The following is a 24,285-nucleotide window of genomic DNA, read 5'->3' on the forward strand; positions in this document are numbered from 1 at the left end:
CTTCTAAAAATATGCAGATGTATGATGGAACATGACATTTTATTGTTCAACCCTTGATATATCCCTATGGTTATACTCTCTTGTGGATTCATCACTTTGACATATAATTATGACATTTTATTGTTTAACCTTTGATATATCAAAAAAATATCATTATGGTCAGTCAGTGGCTATAGGTTAGAAATGTGAGGTTTTCTGGTATTGAAAGTTATTAAATCTCGTGATCTGAGTGTAGCGAAGAAATAAGAAACAAGAGTTAGAATTGGGGCTTAAAGAAGGTTAGAAAAGGCTGAGAGTTGGATTGTTCTGGGGTTATGAAGACTGCTGAGAACGGTAACAACATTGTGTTGGGAATTTGTTGACAGTGTTGTGTGCTTGATGGGGGGATGTTATGGGTTATTCTTTCAGTGTTCCAAAAATTGCTGGAATATTGATCAGGAGTAGGAGACATGAGGACTCTCCTTTCTTCTTTCAATTAGAACCTTCATAATTTTATTTTTAAAAAAAATAAATGCCCAAATTCTCATTAGTAAAAGTGTCAAATTATTTGGAGCACCGTTGAACTCTTCCCTATTTTTTGGGACTAGTGTTTTAATTACAACCTACAATCTTTTAGAAAGTTTGAGCCAATTAAAGTTCTACATGATAGAGACCTATTAGTATCTAATAGACCCTAGTTCCACTCACGTAGCTGCTGCCTGGTTTTGCATAAATCACCAGATTACCCCTTACAAAATAAACTTAGAATCCTGTTTAGATAGTAACAAACTCTTAAATTACCTTGAGAACTTGTTCCTGGACCAAAAGGAGTAATAGTCTAAGGCTATAACCTGAGTTTTTGGCTTCAAAGGGGATATACTACTAAACATGCTTGGTTGTGGCATCAAAACAACTGGCAATATGTAGAAACCAACAAATGACTTGTCAAGTTTTAATCTCTGAATGTGGAATAGGTCCTCTTTTTACATAGTTTGCATAGCATTTTAGGTTCTGTGAACAGAGAACTTATATTGCAATTCAAGTTTTAAACATATGAATGAAAGCAAGAGAAGGCCCTGGGCTGCATACTTTAATCCATAGGAGTCTCTTTCTGGTCTTGAGTCATCTGCCATGCCCCCACTGGGTTAATTTTAGTGTAGCCAATGATTGTGGCATACATTATGAAGCATATTGTCGACCAGCTCATTGTATTGTGCCATACATGCTACATGTTTCATTGTGATGCAGACACATGATCCTTAATGAATTAGTGCACAAGCTTTTGATCCTTAATGATACTTACAGTTAAGTTGTGGAGAAAATTAATACATAGCTTTGGTTATATCATTGCACTTGCTGAGTAGAACATTTTAGGGATAAATACTCCATTGGTACCTGAGTTTTACGTGTTTTTAAATTTAGTACCTCAGTTTTGTTTAGTATCATAGGTGGTACCTGAATTAAGGATAAAAACCCATTTGGTACCTCTGTTAGATTTTCCGTCCAAATTTTAACGCCTCGCCACATGTCAACCGCTGAGGTTGACACGTGGCACTACATAAAAAATAATTAAAAATTAAAATATTTAGAAAATGATTAAAAATAATAAAATTTAAAAAAAAAAATTAAAAAAAGAAAAAAGAAGAGGGGTGGCTGAGCCACCCCCTTGGCCGGTCTGGGGTGGCCGAACCACCCCCTATGGGATGGTTCGGCCACCCCAGACCGGTCAGACCGGCCAAGGGGGGTGGCTCAGCCACCCCTCTTCTTTTTTCTTTTTTTAATTTTCTTTTTTAAAATTTTATTATTTTTAATCATTTTTTTAAAATTTTTAATTTTTAATTTTTAATTTTTTTTATGTAGTGCCACGTGTCAACCTCAGCGGTTGACACGTGGCGAGGCGTTAAAATTTGGACGGAAAATCTAACAGAGGTACCAAATGGGTTTTTACCCTTAATTCAGGTACCACCTATGATACTAAACAAAACTGAGGTACTAAATTTAAAAACACGTAAAACTCAGGTACCAATGGGGTATTTATCCCAACATTTTAATGTGATGATACATTAATTATTCAATGATTGCTAAATGGCACATTTTGAAATCTGATGAATTCTGTCCTATTTTGTTTTTCATATATAATTCTTATTGCTTCAAAGTGTAACTCGACTCGACGAGTTTGGGGTTCGCTAAGATGTGCCAGTTTTACATTTGTTTACCTTATTATATCTGATTATGTGCCGATTTGGCTTGTTTGATTGATACTAAAAGTAAGAAAGACAATGCTGCAATTGTTAGCTCTTCTATGTTTCCGAATTGGGATTTTTGCTTCAACTATGAGAAGCATTATTTGGGTAGTATTTGGGTTTGTTGGAATAGAGAGGATTTTAAAGGTTTCAAGACCTTTATAACTACATCCTGCAATTGAGTTGGTAATCCAGCCGATGAATTTGATATAAGTTGCCCCCAGGCGTTCAAACAATCTCCTCAAATAAAGTTGAGAAAGTAGTCCAAGCTGCAATTGAGTTGGTAATCCAGCCGATGAATTTGTTGACTGCAAAAGATGAAAAGCTGTCAATATTTCTGTCAAAATCGTCAGATTTGTCACGACTGAGGAAACCTTTATCTTTTCTACAAATTTTGGCCTTCACTTTATTTTGAATCTAGTAAACTTAAGTGTGATTTATTTTGTTCATGGCTGATGGTGGATGTTTATCAATATCTGTTGCAATTTTGGAAGTTTACATTTTTTTAGAAGAGAGGTGAATGATTTAGAGATAGGAGAAAAATGATATGAGATTTTTTCATCTCTTATAGACTATGTAATCAGTGCTGTTCATCTCTTATAGATAGGGATTTTTTGAGGTCTGCTATTGGGTGTCTTTGATCAGTGTCATCTATATGATCTTCAATTTCTAGCAAACCATTGTTTATAAGAATTGCTTTTGAGTTTTGAGTTTGTGGCGTTAGGATATATACCCCTGAAAAGTAGGATATGTGAACCATCTGCAATTGTAGATTTATAGTACTGCTTCAGTTTTAAAATTCCAATTCCTTTGAGGTCTGCTACAGAAATCCAAATTTTGTCCCTTAGGACTAATTTAAACATTGGAAATCATGTTTTCTTTTTCCATCCTGTTGTCCTTCCTGACCTTCTTAAATCAAAGTTCATTCTTTAATTGGTTTTCCAGAAGCCAGAAGGGACAAGCATTTATAAATTCTTGAATAGACTTTCTACTGGAATGCCTTATGATACAAATGGGTCTTTTCAAATATTTTGGTGTTTCTCTTTCTGCAAATACTAAAAAACTCAAATGTTCTGGTATTTAGTGAACCTTTGTTCGGATAGACGGATTTTGTGGATAAACAAAATAAGAGCTGAATTTCCTTCCAAACAGAAAGGAAGAATAGCCTTCATTTATATACATTTCTCTTTACTTGCAGTCCATGGCCAGCACCAATAAGATCAAATAGGAGAGGAATGAAATGCTCTTGCAGTCCATTTCTCTTTACTGATATTTGTGTTTCTTTTTTCTTCTTTTTTTTTTTTTTTTTTCCTTATCATATTTGACTACGAAATCCGCATATCGTGAAGGACAAAATTTATGTATTAGGATTCACCCTTCATTGGAGCTGTATGGACATTGAAATTTTAATAAATTTTTGTTTCATGGTAGTTAAAAGTGGTTGGAAGTGGTTGTTTTAAAACCAATAAAAAAATAGTATTTATTTGAAATAGAGAATATTTAGAGAGTTTGTTATTTGATGTCTTTGAAAAGTGGGTAGCTAAAATAACTAAAGTGCATTTTTTAGCCAAAATCTGACTAAACTTTGGTGAGTTCACTACAAGTGCTCTTAAGGACCTAATTGTTTTGTTTTGTTTGTTTGTTTTTATTTTTTTTTTTTTATGAATAAGTGAACGATTTTATTCCTTTGAGCCGATATTAAGATTACATATCTTGGCCCATGAGATCTCAGTCCATTACCCACAGACTGGCCCATCAGATTTTTGTCCGGTACAGCCATACTGGAAAGCTTAGTCTGTGCGCTCGTATTGTTCAATGTTCGGTCTATGACATTCCCAAATCAATCTCTTCAGTAGTCTCAGATCAGAAACTGAGACACCCAAAATATGGAGTACAGAAAAATCAAAGATCAGGTTCTTTATTTCCAATTGTGCCCCAATTTTGCACTCTACACACCAAAATGCAACTGGAAAGAAAATCTCAGTGGATCTGTATATTAAAGTTTACAGTTTGAAGGAATATGCAAGTAAAGCTTCCCGTTTAGCTCTACAAATATGAATTTAAAATTTGAAAGCATTTTTGGATCCCAAAAATACTGTTGAATTAATTTTGAATGTACTGGGTTCTCTAACTTTAAGAGAAAGTAGAGAATCATTGGCATCCTACAGGATACCTTCTTGACAATTTTGAATATCGAGTTGTGCATGATTCTGGTTTTTCTCTTAATTTCGAAGTTTGCTTTTATCATTAAAAATAGAGATTGATTTTGGTCACACGCTCGATCTGATGTTCTTGTGGAGATTCAAAGCAAACTTTATGAAGTTGTGATAGGGGATGTTGACTTGCCTGTGTGGAATTCTAGAAGTGGACAGTATTTATGTGCAGATACAAGGGAGAATTTAAGAGTGGTGAATCTGGTTGTTAATTGGTGGAAACTGGTTTGGTATCCAATGTCTATCCTTCGTCAGTCCTTCCTTCTTTGGTTAGTATTTCGTGATGCATCAGTAACCAAGCAAAGGATGTGCTCTTGGAGATATTCAAGAAAGAGCCTTTGTCTTTTTTGCCATTGATGGTAGGAAAGTAGAGAACACATTTTATTAAGTGTAGTTTTAGTCATCGGATCTGAACTCGAATTATGGTTGATTGCTCATTTTTAAATATGCTGTTGGATTGAGATAACATTGAAAGTTGGGGCTCTGCTGTGTTGCATGAAAAAAGCCTTAAGGCTTGCTTGGGAAGGCTTTGTCTTGGAGCCACTGTCTATCATCTATAAAGGCAAAGGAATGATTTTCTGTATTGTAATACCCCATGCACGGAAAAGGCTATTTTGGCTCAAATTAACTGGGAAGTTCCAGCTAGAGTCTTTGCTAAAGGCCACTTCAAGTGTCTTACAAAGAGTTTGGCTCTTGTGTATAGTTGAAACTTATATCCTTTGTTTTGAAAATCTGCTCTGTTTTCTGCAGGTTCTCGGGTGTTTGAGTTTGCTGTTTTGTGTTCTTGTAGTTTGGATGTGTATAAGGCTCGGTGTTGTTTAGTGGCCTGTGGTTGTAATTGTTATCCTTGATGCGATAGTGTTCCAGTTTTCAGTAGAGGAATGTATTTGTTTGCTGGTTATATAAAAGCTTTTGTTCATTTAAAAACTAAAAAAATTAATAAATAAATAAAGAGAAAGTGGAGAGTTGGATTCAAATACTTCAAGCAGCATCTTTGTTTTCTCTTCTTCTTTTTTTTTTTTTTTTCTTTTTTTTTTTTTTTTTTTTTTGGGTTGGGCTATATTTATCATATTCGGGAAAATTTATTTAATGGATCTTAGTAATGGATTGGATCTATGTTCGGGTTGGGATGGGATTGAATTGGAGAATGCCATTGATGCTTCATTTGGCTGCAGATTATGAACCTAAAATTTGAAAGCATTTTTGGCTTTTGGGATCTAAACGCCATTGGATTAATTTTAAATATGATCAAAATGTCCAAGCTGATGATTTGTTTGAAGACATGACATCAAGGAAAATTCTTGGTTGATACATTACGTCATATTAAAGACAATCAAAGTCCTTCCTCTTTCCCCTTTTTCCTTTTCCCTCTCCTGTACTGAATAGAAAAAAAATAAAATAAAAAAGTCTTATAGCTTTGTCACCAATTGAAGACTAAGAATATTTTAACTTTATCGACCATATAAAATGATGAGATAAGACATACGAAAAGCTTAATAAAACATTTTGTAAAAAACAAAAATTGTACGGCTATCAACAATAATTCAATTTGCCTTATACTTGTAAAAATTAAAGATGTTTTCTTGTTTGTTATTTTCTTATTCATTTTTCTACAAAAGAGCAATAATCTCATTGAGAGAACAACTAAGTAAGATAAGAGGAGTGTTTTTCACATAATGTATAAAAATAAAAATAAAAATGACCATCATATAGTATGTCATAGAAACACCTCAAAATGAGAATCACATACATAAAATATATATCATTACACCGGCTGGCTATATTGGCACAAATTTTATTTTTATTCCCCGATGAAAATGACAAAAGCAAACACACTCCAATTAACAATAGCATGAATTATATGAGTAATATTACACTTTCAACTCTTTTATAATTATTTTACAACTCAATAATATGAGTTTTTATATAATTGGAGTCGTCACATCAACCACTAAATAAAATTAACACATTTCAATAAGACGTGTTAACAAATTATAAAAGAGTTGTAGATATTGTAATTTTGAAATCATATATAAAACTGTAAAGAAGCTGAATAAGCAAGCAGCAGCAAATTAAGGGGCCTTGATGTTCCCTTTCACCTTGTCATGCCTGGTGCCACCGTTGGAGCTACTGTAACTCCACGGCTTTGTCTTTCCAGGTTTGCTTCCCAGCCTTCATTTCCAAGAACCACCCACAAGAAATAAGTTTCCAGTAAAATAAAATTTAATCATTTTTTTTTAAAAATAAAATAAAATCAAGAACGTGCGAATTAGGTGGAATAAATTATATATTATGAAAGTAGCCACTCATGCACGCAACAAATAGTTAAATTTAAAGGTATCAACAGGTTCGAGGCCTTCTATAATATCTATATATAGAACCTATCGAAGTCTTTTGACTAGACAGAATCAAGCTTTTAATAAACTGAAAATGGTCTTTGTTTAATGTGGTTATGCATCATCATGCTGGTAATATTTTCGTTGAGGACAAATAACATCCCACTAAAGAAACATAGATGCATACACAGTCCGTGATGAGAATTTCTTTATTATGACAACGTGGTTCCTGACCATGCACTAATAAAATCAATTGCAGGAGAACAAGACAATGACTAGGTCAACGCTAGCCTCATTTCTCAGATAAGATAGGATCCAGATGTTTCGCGGACTGTTTAAGACCTCTTCGGATAGATGGATATGAGAGTTCTTTAACATATTTTGCTCGAATTGTATTCAGCAGCAAAATTGTTAAAAATTTCTGTTTAAGAAGAATTCAAATTTTCAGCAAATGTAAAAGAATTATTATAAAACTCATTTGTGTAAACAAAGTATGTGAGTGCAGGGACGGATCTATTTAGGGGGCCAAGAGGCTTTTCCCAAGCCCCAAATTTTTTTCAAAAAAGAAAACAATTAATATATATATATATATATATATATATATATATATATATATATATATATATATATATATATATATATATATAAACTTTTGTCCCTAATTTTTTTTTTTTTTTTAGTTTTCTACCCTAATTTTCTTTTTTTCAATTTGGCCCCCCCAAATTGTCGATGCGGACTCCGCCACTAGGTGAGTGCTCAAGACCTGTTCGAATAAGTAGGTCTTATGAGAATTCTTCACATTTGTTGTCTGAATTATTGGTAATCCAAACAACAAAATTGATGAGAATCTATGTACAGGCTAGCATTGACTTGGTCAATAACTTTGGAGCTGGGCTTAATAATAATATGCATGCACCCAACCAATTTGCTTACAGGAGGATGGATTATGTTTGTTGTAAAGCTTAAATTATCATGGTGCCAAAAATATTAAAGAAGCAGAACTTGATGGTGGGGTTAGATATGGTTGAACTCACTCAATAACATAGATATGGCAAAAGTACCATGTACTGTATATCTATCATAGAACTCGATCGGTATTCTAGCTTGCTAATCAAGTGCAGTAAACTGATCAACTGCAATAACATAATGTTTTCGATGCAATTTCTTCATGCCTTTGCTACTTTCAAAACCCAAAAACAAGTTAAGGCTAAACTGCATTAAATATAGATATACCCACTGAACAAACAGTACCTAATCTTTCATAAAAAAAGAAATTAAAAAAAAAAAAAAAGGGTTTTCTTCACCAAATAATTTGGAAATGATCATAAGTATGGAAAAGAAAAAGAAATAAAAGAAATAATTAACTAAGAAGCCATATGTCATACCTATCCACATATCAAACCCGCGATTTTTGAGCTCTCTGTATTCTTGACATAGAGCACAAGTCTCACAACAGCAGTGCACTAAGCAGTCTACACAAGGTGACTCTTCCAAGTTATATTGCGCCCTTAATTTTGAACGGTAAATGCACGAGCACAAGCATGCCAAAGCAGTTAAATACTGGATAACTCCATAGACTACGCAGCTTAGAGCACAAGCTGTGAAAACAACAGAAAAAATAATTTGACAAAAAATGTTAACTCAAATCATCATTTTGTATATATTCTTAAACTTCATGATGATCAGATTGAAAGTAAGATGTTTTCAATAGGCTTACTTACGTGAAGAACCTCTGCCAACTATATCAGCAATCTGTCCAAATGTGATGCAAGGGCAGAAGCAAGTGATCAAACCTGATCAAAACATAAAAATTGAAAGAAGTTAATAAAAGAAACATGGTTTAATGTCTATACAAGTAGTTGACTAATTAACGAATGAATCAGTAGGAAAGAAACAGAAAAAATAACTAATAACACACTCAGTCCAGCTCATATAACTATCTTCAGTTCAACTTAGCTACAGATCTGGGTGTTTGAACGAGGTCTAGCTCTCGTTTAAGATCCCATAAAAGTTCTTTTGATATCTAGCTAGCTTGTTCTGACGAGACTTCGAACGAGAACCCAGAAGGGCTCGTTCGATATCTTGTTCGTACGAGACTTCGAACGAGGTCTAATGGTAACTAGATCTGATGATAGTTTATGGCTAGAAATTAGTGATGAAGGTAGATCTTTACAATTTGCAGGATCATCACAACAATGGCAAAGACCAGTGGACCACCTCCCTGGAACAGCATGAGCTCGCACACCAGTCTCTATATATGGAGGAGCGCTAACATACGGCGGTGGAGAATGGCTAGTATTTGGATGTCCTGAAGCCGGGAAAGGAGCTGGATGGGGTTGATCACCTGCTCGTTTCTCATGATCATGTACTGGAGGATACATTTTTCTGGTTAACTTAACAAAGATTGTGTTAAGCTACCGTTTTTGGTTCGATCTGTCACGAAAGAGTAAGGCCTGGGGATCTAATTATATATATTGATAGAAGCGTCATTAATTTGGTGGAATTGTCAAATGCTTAAAAAAAAAAAACACTCTAATTGTAATTAAATATTTTCTATCTAGAATATGTGGACTCACTTGCCGGTTTTGGTCAACTGGAAATTGTCAAATGCTAAAAAAAAAAAAAAAAAAAAAAAAAAAAAAAAAAAAAAAAAAAAAAAAAAAAAAAAAACTCTCTAATTGTAATTAAATATTTTCTATCTAGAATATGTGGACTCACTTGCCGGTTTTAGTCAACTACCAAAATCTAAGAAAATGCAGCCCTCCTGGCCTTGGTATAAATTCTAGGAAGTTGCACACAGTAAGATGATGTGACTACAATGCAAGTTTCCTTGCGCATTTATGACAAAAGCTATGATCAGATCCCAAGTCTATCAAGTCAGTCAAAGTTTCTTTGTATTTTTATTAGGGATTTTGGGAGTTTCCACCCAGGCAGCAATCATGGGCCTATATGTTTTTTTGAAAGGTTTCTCTCTATTTCTCTCTATTTTTAGTAGGGGAAGTGCTAGAATTCCCACCCCAATTCCACCGACCATAACCCAAAAACGACGGAACCCTAACGTGGATTTTAGTTCGGTTCTTTCGCTTCATTTAAGACAAAATAAAAGAATTATCGAATGAATTTAAAAGATATCATAACACAAAAACGACGTAACCTACTTTTGTACAAAACCCTAAATTTAAAAGAGGGGTCTTTTTATTTGAACATACCTTGATCGAACACCCACTTCGGTCGGTTTAATCACGACAACCCTTAGCCCAAAGTCGATTTCGGCTGAAATTCGTTGGTGATGATAATCCGCAAAGGAATCCTAAATCAAAAATTTGTTGTTGATTCCGGAGATGTTTTTCGGGTTTTTACTTTGCATTTGAAAGTGGTTTCTGAGTTTTTAAGCTTTTAAGCGGACACAGGACCGATCTTTTTTAATTTAGAAAACAACGGCTTAATTTTTTGAGGGTATTTTCGTCCGGTTATCTGCATATAAGTCATATGCCGCGCACGTGGGTCCATTTCCGTCTCATCAGACGGAGCAATTGGACGGAAGGGGGTGGATTGAAATTTTTTTCAACTTTCTTGGGTGCAATTGAAGCAATCTAAACATTGGTGCTAAAATTAAAAATTTGTGTAAACATCATGGGGTAAATTGCAGTTTTCCCAATTATATATATTGATAGAAGCGTCATTAATTTGGTGGAATTGTCAAATGCTTAAAAAAAAAAACACTCTAATTGTAATTAAATATTTTCTATCTAGAATATGTGGACTCACTTGCCGGTTTTGGTCAACTGGAAATTGTCAAATGCTAAAAAATTAAAAAAAAAAAAAAAAAAAAAAAAAAAAAAAAAACTCTCTAATTGTAATTAAATATTTTCTACATAGAATATGTGGACTCACTTGCCGGTTTTGGTCACTTACAAAATCTAAGAAAATGCAGCCCTCCTGGCCTTGGTATAAATTCTAGGAAGTTGCACACTGTAAGATGATGTGACTACGGGCTTGTTTAGCAAGTGACATTACAAAACAGAACATAACAGAGTAGTGGGTTGTTAATTTTTGAAATTAGTAAAAAGTGATGATGTGATATAAAATAAAAAGAATTCGTATAAAAAAGTGAAAAAGTTTTGTATTGTAGTGAATTTTTTTATTTGAATAGTAATAAAAAATTATTGATGTGATATAAAAAAGTGAAAAAAGTGGGAATGTTTTGATGTTGATTAGTAGTGAAAAATATAAAAAAATGAAGAAAAAAAAAAAAAAGTACATAAACAGTACTGTAATGTATTGTTCCTTGACAAACAAGCCTTACAATGCAAGTTTCCTTGCGCATTTATGACACAAGCTATGATCAGACCCCAAGTCTATCAAGTCGGTCAAAGTTTTTTTCTATTTTTATTGAGAGATGATAAACTCACAACCTCCACCCAATTTTCACAAACTTTCATTTATATGTGTATGGGTCCCATATATGTAAATCTCACAAATATGTGAATGAAAATTGTGTGAAAATTAAGTGAGAGTTGTAAAGCAAGCATTTCTCATTATTATTAGGGATTTTGGGAGTTTCCACGCAGGCAGCAATCATGGGCCTATATGTTTTGGAAAGGTTTCTCTCCATTTTTATTAGGGATTTTGGGAGTTTCCACCGGGCAGCAATCATGGGCCTATATTTTTTAGAGAATGACAAAATACAACTCATGGTACACAATAAGTATATTATCATAAGACACAATAGAGTGGATCTCAATGTGTGTGTGGTCCATTCAATAGTGCCATGTGATAATACACTTATTGTGGACCATGAGTAATTTGAGCATTTTCCAATTCTTTTACAAGTGGTATATAGACAGACCTAATGATTTTGATTCTATTTTTTAAAAAAATAAATCATATTTTATTTAATTTTTTTCAAAAACAAATCATATTTTATTCAATTTTTTTTTTTAAAAAAAAAAATCAAACCTCAAAATTCGCAAACAGAATATAAATTCAAACCTCAAAAACCTCAAAATTCTTTTTTGGATTCTCTGTATACATGTTTATTGCAAATTATGAAACTTTTGTATTTAAAAGAAAATTTTCTTTCAACATGATTTTATACGCATATAACTTTAATGGCCCCGTTTAGTAATCTCCTTCCTCTCCCCTCCCCTTTCCTTATAGGAGATTTTTTTTTTTTTTTTGAGTGTGAGTAAAAAGTGATTGATGTAATATAAAGTAGAAATAATTTATATGGAAAAGTAGATATTTTTTGTCTTGTAGTGAATTTTTTTTATTTAAATAATAATAAAAAATTGTTGATGTGATATAAAAAATAAAAAATGTTAAGAATGTTTTGAATTGATGTTTTTTGAGAAAGGTAAAAATAAGGAAAAGGGAAAGGGAATGGAGTTATTAAACAGGCCATATATATATATATATATATATATATATATATATATATATATATATATATATATATATATATATATATATATATATATATATATATATATATATTACAAAAAGAGGTCTTTATATTGCTGCCACACAATAAACATCCCAAGAACTATTCAAATTCATGTCATACTCTCCCACGGTCCCACCCTTGGGTAGCTTGAGATTGGTACGCTACACCAGACGGTCCAATAAATTATTCAAATTCATGTCATACTCTCCCACGGTCCCACCCTTGGGTAGCTTGAGATTGGTACGTTACACCAGACGGTCCAATAAATTAATAGTGCAATAGCTTAATGGTTTGTTTGGATTCATAATAGAATTTTTATTCTATTCGGATTTTAGAAAAAATTTGTCCACCTAAAAAAAATTCAAATTTCACCCAAATTTTGTTTCAATTCAAGGCTGACATTATGATAAGTCTAATTTGATGACCGGGACCCACGCGCAAGTTGTCTCCAAAAATGCGTGGGTCTCACATTTAATTAATAAAATAATAAAAAAATTAATTCAACAAAAAAAAAACTACAAAAAAAAAAACAGAGTGGTGGCCACCAGTTGGCAGCCACCCCTTTGGGGGTGGCCGCGCGGTCACCTTCGACCCCTGCGCGGCCACCCTCAGATCCTAAGGGTGGCCGCGTGCCACCCCCAGAGGTGGTCGGGGGTTGCCTCGCGCCACCCCAGACCACTAGGGTGGCCCCTCAGCAACCCCCTACCCTTGGGGGTGGTCGCGCGGCCTCCCCTGACCACTTGGGGTGGCCACGCACCACCCCCAGAGGTTGCCGTGCTCCACCCCCGACCACTGGGGGTGGCTGCGCGCCACCCTTAGTCACTTTTGGGGTGGTACGCGATCACCTCTAGGGTTGGTGCGCGGCTACCTCCATTGCCTGGGGTTGGCCAAAGGGGTGGTTGACACCCCCTTGCATCTTTTTTTTTAAAATAATAATAATAATAATAATAATAATAATAATAATAATAATAATTAATTTTAATTATGTTTTTTTTCAAAAAAATATTTATTTATTTTTTAATTAAACAATCAATATATAATAAATTATTATTATTTAAATTATTATTCCACACAACTTTTCACGATACTAATCATTATACACAACTTTTTAAACCTCCAATCATTTCTTACAATTAAAAAATAATATTTTTCAATCTAAAAATTCAACACCCACACACACTTTTTTGCCTCAAAATTTATAAACAGAATAAAAATTCAATACCAAATCATTCGATTATTGTTTCAAGGCATGTGAAACTTCCAGCTCCCTTGCATTATTAAACAAAATTGATCAGCTTGGCTATTGACAAAAATATTCTTTATTTATTCATACGGTGAAGCTGCTACAACATTATTTTTATGTTTTTATTCCTTTTTTTCTTGATACTGACAACTGGAGACTGGTAAGTCTGAGTCTTCGTTTTCAAAAGGAGGGATCACGTGAACGTCCGACTTGATTTGGCCTGAAAAGGGAGATGATACATACACATCCCCCACCCAACTCCCACACAATCCCCACTTACATGTGTGTGGGACAATCCCACACACATGTGAGTGAGGGTTGTGTGGGGGTTTGTAAGGCAAACATTTCCCGCCTGAAAATCAATGATAAATGTGCAACGTAAAAGAAAAAGAAAAAGAAAATATATTATACTTGCTTTCGTTGACAATTCCACGCAGAGACCAGTTCAACGTAAACTCCCATCTCTCAGAACAAATTCATCTGAAAAAGCTGAAGAAAATGTCAGCCGTTGGACCCTACAGCATGACTCTGTACTGTAACGTGCCGTAACAAACAAAGCTTTTTGTCTTATGATATTGTTTTGAGTCTGTCGTTTTTGTCTTGTTTCTTGTTTCAAGCAATATGAAGCTTTCCCTTCCCATGCATTATATTATGAGTTTCTGAGTTGGAAAATGGAGTTTTTGTGTATATATATATATACACACACATATGCGTTTGGAATCAGAAACTGAAATGTAGACAGACGAATTTTTTATTTATTTTTAAAAAATAATAATAATTGAAGGGAATGAAATTAATTTTTGATCATTTACCTTATAAAAAAATATAATTAATATAATGTTTTTGAAAGATGTTTTAAATTTTTGGGAGGCCCATGTCTTCTGTTAGATCCCCCTCGCTATGTGTAGGCCAATAGCTGAACTATATATACAGTCGTTTATAATAATTTTTAGTAGTTTAGGAAACATTAATGCAATTAATCTATAATTTAGAGGACAATTTGGTGGTAGTTTGTAACATCGATGTAACATATTTAAAATCTTAACAAATTTCAGCACTTCTAATATATATTTTGCTTCTTAGTTCTGTCATTCTTTGTTTCATTGATATTTCATATGTTATACTTACTAGTATCAGCATCGTTGATTTTAGTTTCGTTATTATGAATTTTGCTGTGTGTCATTGATTTTAATACACAACTAATTAAATCTTATTTACAATCATTTATCTTACAAAAAGATAAAATAGATTAGTTATATTGTCTATTGAAAATAATATATTAACAAAATTTGAACATATTGATTAGTGGTAGAAGAATGATTTTTAAATTATTTTTAATATTTAATATAAAAAAAATTATTGTATTAAAATTTTAAAATTAAAAAAGGCCCAATTTTAACTTTTTGCTTTAGGCGTCAAATTTTACTGAGCCGCCCCTAGCTCCACCACTTGACATGTGACGAGTCAAACTAGAGCTATATGATATGTGTAATGCTATAAATCACATTTTTATTTCACAGCTATCCCAGAATATTGGCGTGGCACTCCTAACCAACCGTTAAATCGGTAATAACAAAAATAATTTTAAGGGCTGGTTGATACTATCACATCAGCATTGTAAAATAGTTGTGGAATAAAAATGTTGTTTCTAGCATTACTTATATGAGAGTAATTGATCAGTCTAATGTCACATATTTTGAAAGATTTGGCTTAGGTGTTTCAACGATTCAGATTTAAGTTCTCATAAAAAAATTAAAAATTAAAAATTAGAAAAATTAAAAATTAAATTTGTACCATTAAAAAAAGAGATAATTGCACCATTGGTCCTTTAGACTTTAGAGTTTGTCTAAATTACAAATCACTCATTGTGGTACAAAAAGTTCATGAAGGCTAAGGTCCCTGTGATAAATTATAATTACAAATCAGTCTTTGAACACGTTTCCATCCACCAAGTTAACAGATTCTGTTAGTCAACCACGTCACACTCAGTGGTGGAGCCAGAAATCTGTTGGTGGGGGACCGAACCTAAATAAATAAATATGTATATATAGTCCTTCTATATGTGCGTCTGCTTGTAAAATAAAAGAAAACAAGTCTTAAACAGTTAAACTTAACTTTATACTAAATCATAAAGTTATAACTGTATACAAAAGTTACATGTCTATAAAATCAGATTTAAAAATAATTTTTCTTCCGAACAAAAAAACGTTCTAGTTTGCTATAGACATGTACGAAAAAAAATCCAAAAAATAACTTCATATCTCCTTCGAATTGTGCTCAACGTCGATAGTCTTCCATTGAATAAAATCCATCCATTATTATCTCTGTCGTGAAATCCTTAACAATTTCTTTCTTGATATAAACTACCAAATGATCTGCTAGAAACTCATCTTCCATTCAACTACGTAATCTAGTTTTTACAAGCTTCATGGCAGAAAATGCTCGTTCAGTAGTGGCGGTAGAAACAGGAGAGTCAACACTAGATGAATCAACCTGTCAATCAAATTATAAATCTTTGATTTTCCTGAAATTGCTAATCCTCTACACAACTCAAATAAAGTGGACATATTCTAAAAATCTGAATGTTTTGACACATCAAGCTTATAATGATCCAATTGAAATCTCAAAATGATTTTCTCCTGCTCAATAAAATCTTGAGGATAGAACTTCTCAACTAAGCTGCATATATCATCGATCTTAAATGATTTGTATGCATCTTGAGGGCTTAAAGTGGCACTAAGACTAAGAAGTTCCACTGCGTGCTCACTATATCTATTATTTAGTTCTTGCAATTAGAAGTCTATTGCAGCAATAAATACATCAATTCTAAAATGATGCTCCATGTCATGGAAGATTCTTCATCTCGGTGACATGACCTACCTCGAGCTCTAGTATAACGAGCATTCATATCAGAAACATCAATTTCATTTTTTTTACAAAATGATTTAACAGTATCAAGGAAAGACTCTACTCTTCATTTCTCAAATTATAAAGAAATGATTTTGTAGTTGAAACTACACTCATGGCATTTAAAATGTCTTGAGAATTTTGTTGTAAAGCTTGACAAAGACAATTAGTAAATCCCATAATCTTTTTCATCAAATGCAAGATCAAAACAAATTCAAATGATGTTAATACTATATAAGCCTCTTCGGCATCACCGCATTAAGAATAGTTAGTTCCCTCATTTGAAATAGTGTCGAGAACTGATCAAGTTGAACGAAACATTCTTATCAAGCTACAAACAGAATTAAAATGAGAAGATCATCGAGTATCTCCAGGTCATAACAAAGTGCCAATTTGGTTTGCCCCCCTTCCAGTCTCAATTTCATTAGAAGTAATCATACTTTCAATCTTAGCAACTTGAGCAGATTGCAATTCATCATTGCGTTTTGAAAAACCAACAACAATTGTGATAATAAAATTCAAAATCTCAAATAACTGATTGATGAACAGATTTTGTTTATCTAGATGCTGCAACCAAAGCTAACTGTAGTTTATGAGCAAAACAATGCACATAATATGCATGGAGACATTCTCTAAGAAATAAAGCTTGTAGCCCATCCCATTTACTACGCATATTACTACCTCCATCATATCCCTGACCTCGAATATTCTGAATTTTGAGGTCGTTACAAGAAAGGACATCACATATCTTCTATTTTAAAGTTAATGCAATAGTATATTTGACATAGACAATATGAGAAAATATCTATTGAATAAAACCATATTTAGCAACAAATCTCAAAATGATTGCCATTTGCTCAATTTTTTACTCATCCCGAGCTTCATCAACAAGAATGCAAAATTTGGCATCCCCAATTTCTTTGCGAATCACATCTCGCACTTTAGTTGCAAAGATATGCAAAATTTCTTTTTGAATTTGGGGTGATATATATTTGGCATTCCTTAGGAGTATTTGTCAACACAACTCCATCATTAAAAGTTGCTAAAAACTTGATCAATTCAATGAAGTTACCTTTATTTTATGAGTTGGAGCTTTCATCATGACCTCTAAATGCACATGCTTGGAATGCTAGCCATCAAACACTATCTATTGAGGTTTTAGGCTGCAATCGATTATTCTTTATTTCTTGTGATGATTGTTTTTCAATCAACTTGTCAATATGCCGTGAATAATTCTTCAAATCTTCACAACATTTCGCAACAATTTTATGTGATTAATTTGGATCTGTCTCCACATGCCCCATTAAAGGACAATTCATTCTATCGCTCATCTTTTTCCAATTCTTGAAACCTTTCACTGTAAATGTATCTAATCTCGGACGTCCTATTAATTTCTTAGCAAAAATGTAACATGGATGACAAAAGATGGCATCATTTGATTCCGAATACTCCAACCAAGTTGAGTATGTCTGAAACCAAGAAGTTTGAAATCGATGACGATGATTCTCCGGTCCTGAAGCTGGATATTATGTAGGTTTAAGAATAGGTTGACATGGGCCAGCTCTAAGATAAGCACATCACATTTCATCTTGTAAGTTTACAGGAAATTTTCATATTTGCGGACATTTTATTGGATCACGTTGCAAAGAGGTGGCATCAATTTATTCAAGAAGGATTCTTGGACATTTAAAAGGCCGCTCATCAATTACTGAAGCATTAAGATCCGTTGCTAACAGTCTATTTAAAGGTGTATCACTATCAACCTCTGAATGACTTACATCTTTTTTCTTAAAGAATGAATCAATCGATTGTTTTTGGTTTGCTCATATTTTTCTAAGCTATAAGAAACATTTATAGATGAAAAAATTAACCGAAAAGTACCTATAAATATAAGATCTTTATTATAATTTTTTATTTATAATAGTTCTTATTAGCATGAACAACCGAAAAAGTAACAAATAATTAACCAAATCAAAAAACCCACCAAATTAGAAAAGAAAAAAAAAATCAATAATCAAAGCAACTATTAAAAATCTTAATCTAGCTAAAATAACAAACAAACTACTTGACAAATAAACTAAGCACATGTTAGAAAACATAAACAAATGAAAAATAAAGATTGCGGAATAATAGACAAATGAATTTTACGTGGTTCAGTCTATGACCTACATCCACAGGATAAAGCCCTAAGGCTACATTATGCTCTTATTGCTTGAGTGATTTACAATACAGATTATCCATATTTATAGGGATATAGAGAGAATACAAAATGATATGTAAAGAGAATATAATCAAATCAGAATTGAATGTATTCAAATCTGATTTGATTATAATCAATTACAATTAATGAGGATTAAATCAAATCCTACAATATATGGAAAGTACCGTAATATACGGTATCAATATATTCTCTAACATCCCCCTGCAAACTCAAGGTGTAAGATTCTGAAATCTTGAGTTTGAATTTTTTTTTTTTTTTTTTTTATGTTGGGTCAGATATAACCCAGTTTGGAGAACATCTTTCTTCTTCTTCTTCTTCTTCTTCATCTTCCTTCTTCTGCTTCTTCTTCGTCTTCCTCCTTCTTCTTCTTCTTCGAGCCAACTGGGGGCTAAATGGGCATGGGCTTAAAATAAGACCACAAATGCCAAAATACAAATAATGTGCCAACTATGGGCCAAATATAAAAGCCAACGATGGGCTGAAATGGGCCTGGGTTTGAAACAATACCACATGAGCCAAAAATATGTAGGGCCAACTATGGGCTGAAATGGACATGGGTTGAAACAATACCACATGTCAAATAATATGGGCCAACTATGGGCCAGAGCCAACCATGGGCTGAAATAGGCCTTGGTTTGAAACAACACCGCAAAGGCCAAATACAAATAATGGGCCAACAAAGGGCTAAAAATAATTTGGGCAACTTTGGCATCTTTTAATGATCTTTCTTTCTTTTTCTTTTTCTTTTTCTTTTTTTTTTTAACCTTTTCATCTTCCACGACTACCCATTCACTACCAAAACAACACCTTTATCTCTCTCTCATCATCAATTTTTTTTTTTTTTTTTTTTTTTTTTTTTGCTTTTAGAGAGAGAGAGAGTACACAATACACCTTCTTTTCTCTTTTAGAGAGAGAGAGTACACAATACAAAGAAACAAAGTTGAACCTTCTGGATAGAAGATAAAATCCAAAACAAGATAACAAAACGCACACAAAAAAAAAAGGACTTGCAGGAACGAATCTGGACAGATCTGCGGTGAGTGGCTAAGAAGCGAATGAAGCTGGTGGATCTTTATGGGCTGCTAGCGGCGCAGATCGCTGGAGGGGGGCTTGGTGGCGTAGATCCGCCGTGAGATGTAAAGCACGGATGAGATGGTGATCAAATCGTGCACAGCTGGTGGGGGCGCCGGCATGACTGGACCAAGGTTGGTGTTACAGCTGTAGATCGACAATGACGAAGACCAGAATCGGATCTGTAGAAGAGGACGGCGGCGGCAGCAGAAACGATTGGTAGTAAGAACTCATTTGGATCGTTGATCGAATCCAGATCCGTGCGTGAAAACGCAAGAGAAAACCAAAGGAGACACAGGCAAGCACTGGATTTTTTTTTTTTTTTTTTGAATAAAAAAAAAAGAACAATTTTTTTATTGAACAGCAACATAGAAGACACAAGTGACATGGGTTGGAGGAAAGTTTATCTCCAACTCACGCACACCACTATTTGACAAAACCAAAAAAAAAAAAAAAAAGATAGAGAAACAGAGAATGAAAAGAAAAGAAACAGAGGACATTGATCGAACAGAGGAATGGTGAGAAAATTGAAATACAAGAAATAGAAAAAAAAAAAAATAAATAAACAAGAGAAATAAATCACAGGACCATTGGATCAAACACTGGCGTTAGCCTATAGCTCTGATACCATGTTAGAAAACATAAACAAATGAAAAATAAAGATTGCGGAATAATAGACAAAGGAATTTTACGTGGTTCGGTCTATGACCTATATCCACAGGATAAAGCCCTAAGGCTACATTATGCTCTTATTGCTTGAGTGATTTACAATACAGATTATCCATATTTATAGGGATATAGAGAGAATACAAAATGATATGTAAAGAGAATATAATCAAATCAGAATTGAATGTATTCAAATCTGATTTGATTATAACCAATTACAATTAATGAGGATTAAATCAAATCCTACAATATATGGAAAGTACCGTAATATACGGTATCAATATATTATCTAACAGCACAGTTAATAGGGTATAAGAAAAATGAGTACCTTTCAGTGAATCAATGTTATCTTGAGCTTGAATCATAATAGCGATATTGGCACAAATTTTATTTTTATTTCCTGACGAAAATGGTAAAAGCAAACACACTCCAATTAGCAATAGCATGAATCATAAGAGTAATGTTACACTTTCAACTCTTTTACAACTAAATGATATATGTTATTACATGATTGGAGTCGTCAAATCAACCACTAAAAAAAAATTAACACATTTCAATCAGTCGTGTTAACAAATTATAAAAGAGTTGTAGATATAGTAATTTTGAAATCATATATACGACTGTAAAGAAGCTGAATGAGCAAGCAACAGGAGCAGCAGCAAATTAAGGGGCCTTGATGTTCCCTTTCACCTTATCATGCCTGGTGCCACCATTGGAGCTACTGTAACTCCACGCCTTTGTCTATCCAAGTTCGCTTCCCAGCCTTCATTTCCAAGAACCGCCCGGCCACAAGAAATAAGTTCCCAGTAAAATAAAATAAAATCATTTTTTTAAAAATAAAAAATAAAACCAAGAACGTACGAATTAGGTGGAATAAATTATATATTATGAAAGTAGCCACTCATGCACGCAACAAATAGTTAGAGTTAAAGGTCTCAACAGGTTCGAGGCCTTCTATAATCTCTATATATCGAACCTATTGAAGTCTGTTGACTGGACAAAATCAAGCTTTTAATAAACTGAAAATGGTCTTTGTTTAATGTGGTTATGCATCATCAACTGGCCGGTAATCTTTTCGTTGAGGACAAATAACATCCCACTAATTAAAGAAACATGCATACACAATCCGCGATGTGAATTTCTTAATTATGACAACGAGGTTCCTGACCATGCACAAATAAAATCAATTGCAGGAGTATAAGACAACGACTAGGTCAATGCTAGCCTCATTTCTCAGATAAGATAGGATCTAGACGTCGGCGGACTGTTTAAGACTTGTTTGGGTAGATGGGTACGAGAGATCTTTAACATATTTTGCCCGAATTGAATTCAAGCAGCAAAATTGTTAGAAATCTCTATTTAGGGAGGATCTGAATTTTCAGTAAATATGAGATAACTCCTATAAAACTCATCTTTGTAAACAAGTATGCGAGTGCAGGGACGGATCTATTCAAGGGTCCGGGGGCCTGCCCCAAGCCCCAAATTTTTTCCAAAAAAAAATTATAAATATATATATATATATATATATATATATATTAAAATTGTATCCCTAATTTTTTTAGTTTTCTCCCCTTAATTTTCTTTTTTTCAATTTGCCCCCCTCAAATTGTCAATGCGGACTCCGCCACTGGGTGAGTGCTCAAGACCTGTTCGAATAAGTAGGTCTTATGAGAATTCTTTACATTTGTTGTCTGAATTACTTGTAATCAAAACAACAAAATTGATGAGAATCTATATACAGGCTAGCATTGACTTGGTCAATAATTTTGGAGTTGGGCTTAATGATAATATGCATGCACCCAACCAATCTGTTGACCGGAGGATGGATTATGTTTGTTGTAAAGCTTAAATTATCATGGTGCCAAAATTATTAAAAAAGCAGTACTTGATGGTGGGGTTAGATATGGTTGAACTCAATCAATAACATAGATTTGGCAGAAGTACCATGTACTGTATATCTATCACAGAACTCGAACGGTATTCTAGCATGCTAATCAGGTGCAGTAAATTGACCAACTGCAATAACATAATGTTTTGGATGCAATTTTTTCATGCATTTGCTACTTCAATGTCAAAATTAAGACAGATTCAAAGCAATTGACTTTCAAAACCCAAAAACAAGTTAAGGCCAAATTGCGTCAAATATAGATATACCCACTAAACAAACAATACCTAATCTTTCAAAAAAAAGAAAAAGAAAGAAAAAAAAATGGTTTTCTTCACCAAATAATTTGGAAATGATCAGAAATGGAAAAGAAAAAGAAATAAAAGAAATACAGATGTGATTAACTAAGAAGCTATATGTCATACCTATCCCCATATCAAACCCACGATTTTTGAGCTCTCTGTATTCTTGACACAGAGCACAAGTCTCACAACAGAAATGCACTAAGCAGTCTACACAAGGTGACTCGTCCAAGTCATATTGCGCCCTCAATTTTGAACGGTAAAAGCACGAGCACAAGCATGCCAAACCAGTAAAACTCAGAATAACTCCATAGACTGTGCCGCTTAGAGCACAAGCTGTGAAAACACCAGAAAAAATAATATGACAAAAAATGTAAACTCAAACCATCATTTTGTATATATTCTTAAACTTCATGATGATCAGATCGAAAGTAAATTGTTTTCAATAGGCTTACATGAAGAACCTCTGCTAACTATATCAGCAATCTGTCCAAATGTGATGCAAGGGCAGAAGCAAGTGATCAAACCTTCAAAACATAAAAATTGAAAGAAGTTAATAAAAGAAACGTCTATACAAGTATATAGTTGACTAACGAATGAATCAGTAGGAAAGAAACAGAAAAAATAACTAATAACACACTCAGTCCGGCCAGCTCATATAACTATCCTCAGTTCAACTTATCTACAGATCTGGGTGTTTGAACGAGGTCTAGCTCTGGTTTAAGATCCCATAAAATTTCTTTTGATATCTAGCTTGATCTAACGAGACTTTGAACGAGAACCCAGAAGGGCTCGTTCGATATCTCGTTCGTACGAGACTTCGAACGAGGTCTAATGGTAACTAGATCTGATGATAGTTTATGGCTAGAAATTAGTGATGAAGGTAGATCTTTACAATTTGCAGGATCATCACAACAATGGCAAAGACCAGTGGACCACCTCCCTGGAACAGCATGAGCTCGCACACCAGTGGCTATATATGGAGGAGCGCTAGCATACGGCTGTGGAGAATATTGGCTAGTATTTGGATGTCCTGAAGCCGGGAAAGGAGCTGGATGGTGTTGATCACCTGCTTGTTTCTCATGATCATGTGCTAGAGGATACATTTTTCTGGTTAACTTAACAAAGATTGTGGTAAGCTACCGTTTTTGGTTCGATCTAGCTGTCACGAAAGAGTAAGGCTTAGGGATCTAATTATATTGATAGAAGCGTCATTAATTTGGTGGAAATTGTCAAATGCTAAAAAAAAAAAAAAAAAAAAAAAAAAAAAAAAAAAAAAAAAAAAAACTCTCTAATTGTAATTAAATATTTTATATCTAGAATATGTGGACTCACTTGCCGGTTTTGATCGACTACCAAAATCTAAGAAAATGCAGCCCTCCTGGCCTTGGTAAAAATTCTAGGAAGTTGCACACAATAAGATGATGTGACTACAATGCAAGTTTCCTTGAGCATTTATGGCACAAGCTGTGAACAGACTCCAAGTCTATCTAGTAAGTCAAAGTTTCTTTCTATTTTTATTTGGAATTTTGGGAGTTTCCACCCGAGCAGCAATCATGGGCCTATATATATATATATATATATATATATATATATATATATATATATATATATATATATATTAGAATGATATATGCACTCACGGCGCACAATAGATACATTACTATAAGGCACAGTGGAGTGGACCTCACCGTGTGTGATGCCCACTCCATTATGCCTTATGATAGTACATTTGTTACTACAAAAAAAAAAAAACAAATTTTGGACGGTTTT

The 24,285-nt window shown here is 33.7% G+C and overlaps 2 protein-coding genes across 3 annotated transcripts in view; both read right to left on the bottom strand.

Annotated features, from left to right (window-relative positions):
- The window catches only part of LOC133882507 (protein PLANT CADMIUM RESISTANCE 2-like), a 31,109-nt gene extending 7,415 nt beyond the window's left edge, over positions 1 to 23,694 (bottom strand). The window contains exons 1-4 of one of the 2 annotated variants that reach the window (XM_062321695.1): positions 23,408 to 23,688; positions 22,968 to 23,039; positions 22,636 to 22,848; positions 20,804 to 21,088 (exon numbers count right to left, since the gene is read on the bottom strand). In XM_062321695.1, the coding sequence (XP_062177679.1) occupies positions 21,012 to 21,088; positions 22,636 to 22,848; positions 22,968 to 23,039; positions 23,408 to 23,618 (573 nt within the window). In that variant the 5' untranslated portion in view covers positions 23,619 to 23,688 and the 3' untranslated portion in view covers positions 20,804 to 21,011. Of the gene's footprint in view, positions 1 to 20,803; positions 21,089 to 22,635; positions 22,849 to 22,967; positions 23,040 to 23,407 lie in introns of those variants that run through there. The other variant, XM_062321696.1, reaches the window with a different exon arrangement.
- LOC133882508 (cell number regulator 2-like) lies at positions 6,388 to 9,254 on the bottom strand. The gene is made up of 4 exons (XM_062321697.1): positions 8,945 to 9,254; positions 8,493 to 8,564; positions 8,157 to 8,369; positions 6,388 to 6,607 (listed from the first exon to the last, which is right to left on the bottom strand). Exons 1-4 carry the CDS (start codon positions 9,150 to 9,152, stop codon positions 6,531 to 6,533), a joined length of 570 nt encoding a protein of 189 aa, XP_062177681.1. The 5' UTR covers positions 9,153 to 9,254; the 3' UTR covers positions 6,388 to 6,530.
- Positions 23,695 to 24,285: the final 591 nt, after the last annotated feature.

This window comes from Alnus glutinosa, chromosome 11 (assembly GCF_958979055.1).
Source record: "Alnus glutinosa chromosome 11, dhAlnGlut1.1, whole genome shotgun sequence".
Classification (NCBI taxonomy): domain Eukaryota; kingdom Viridiplantae; phylum Streptophyta; class Magnoliopsida; order Fagales; family Betulaceae; genus Alnus; species Alnus glutinosa.

What these genes read in the sequence shown, in the direction of transcription:
- LOC133882508 (XM_062321697.1), bottom strand. Translation starts at nt 9,152, where the DNA reads ATGTATCCTCCAGTACATGATCATGAGAAACGAGCAGGTGATCAACCC. An exon ending in TTGTGATGATCCTGCAAATT is followed by an intron (nt 8,565 to 8,944) that starts GTAAAGATCTAC and finishes TGTTTTGATCAG; the next exon opens with GTTTGATCACTTGCTTCTGC. An exon ending in CGGGTTTGATATGTGGATAG is followed by an intron (nt 6,608 to 8,156) that starts GTATGACATATG and finishes TTGGAAATGAAG; the next exon opens with GCTGGGAAGCAAACCTGGAA.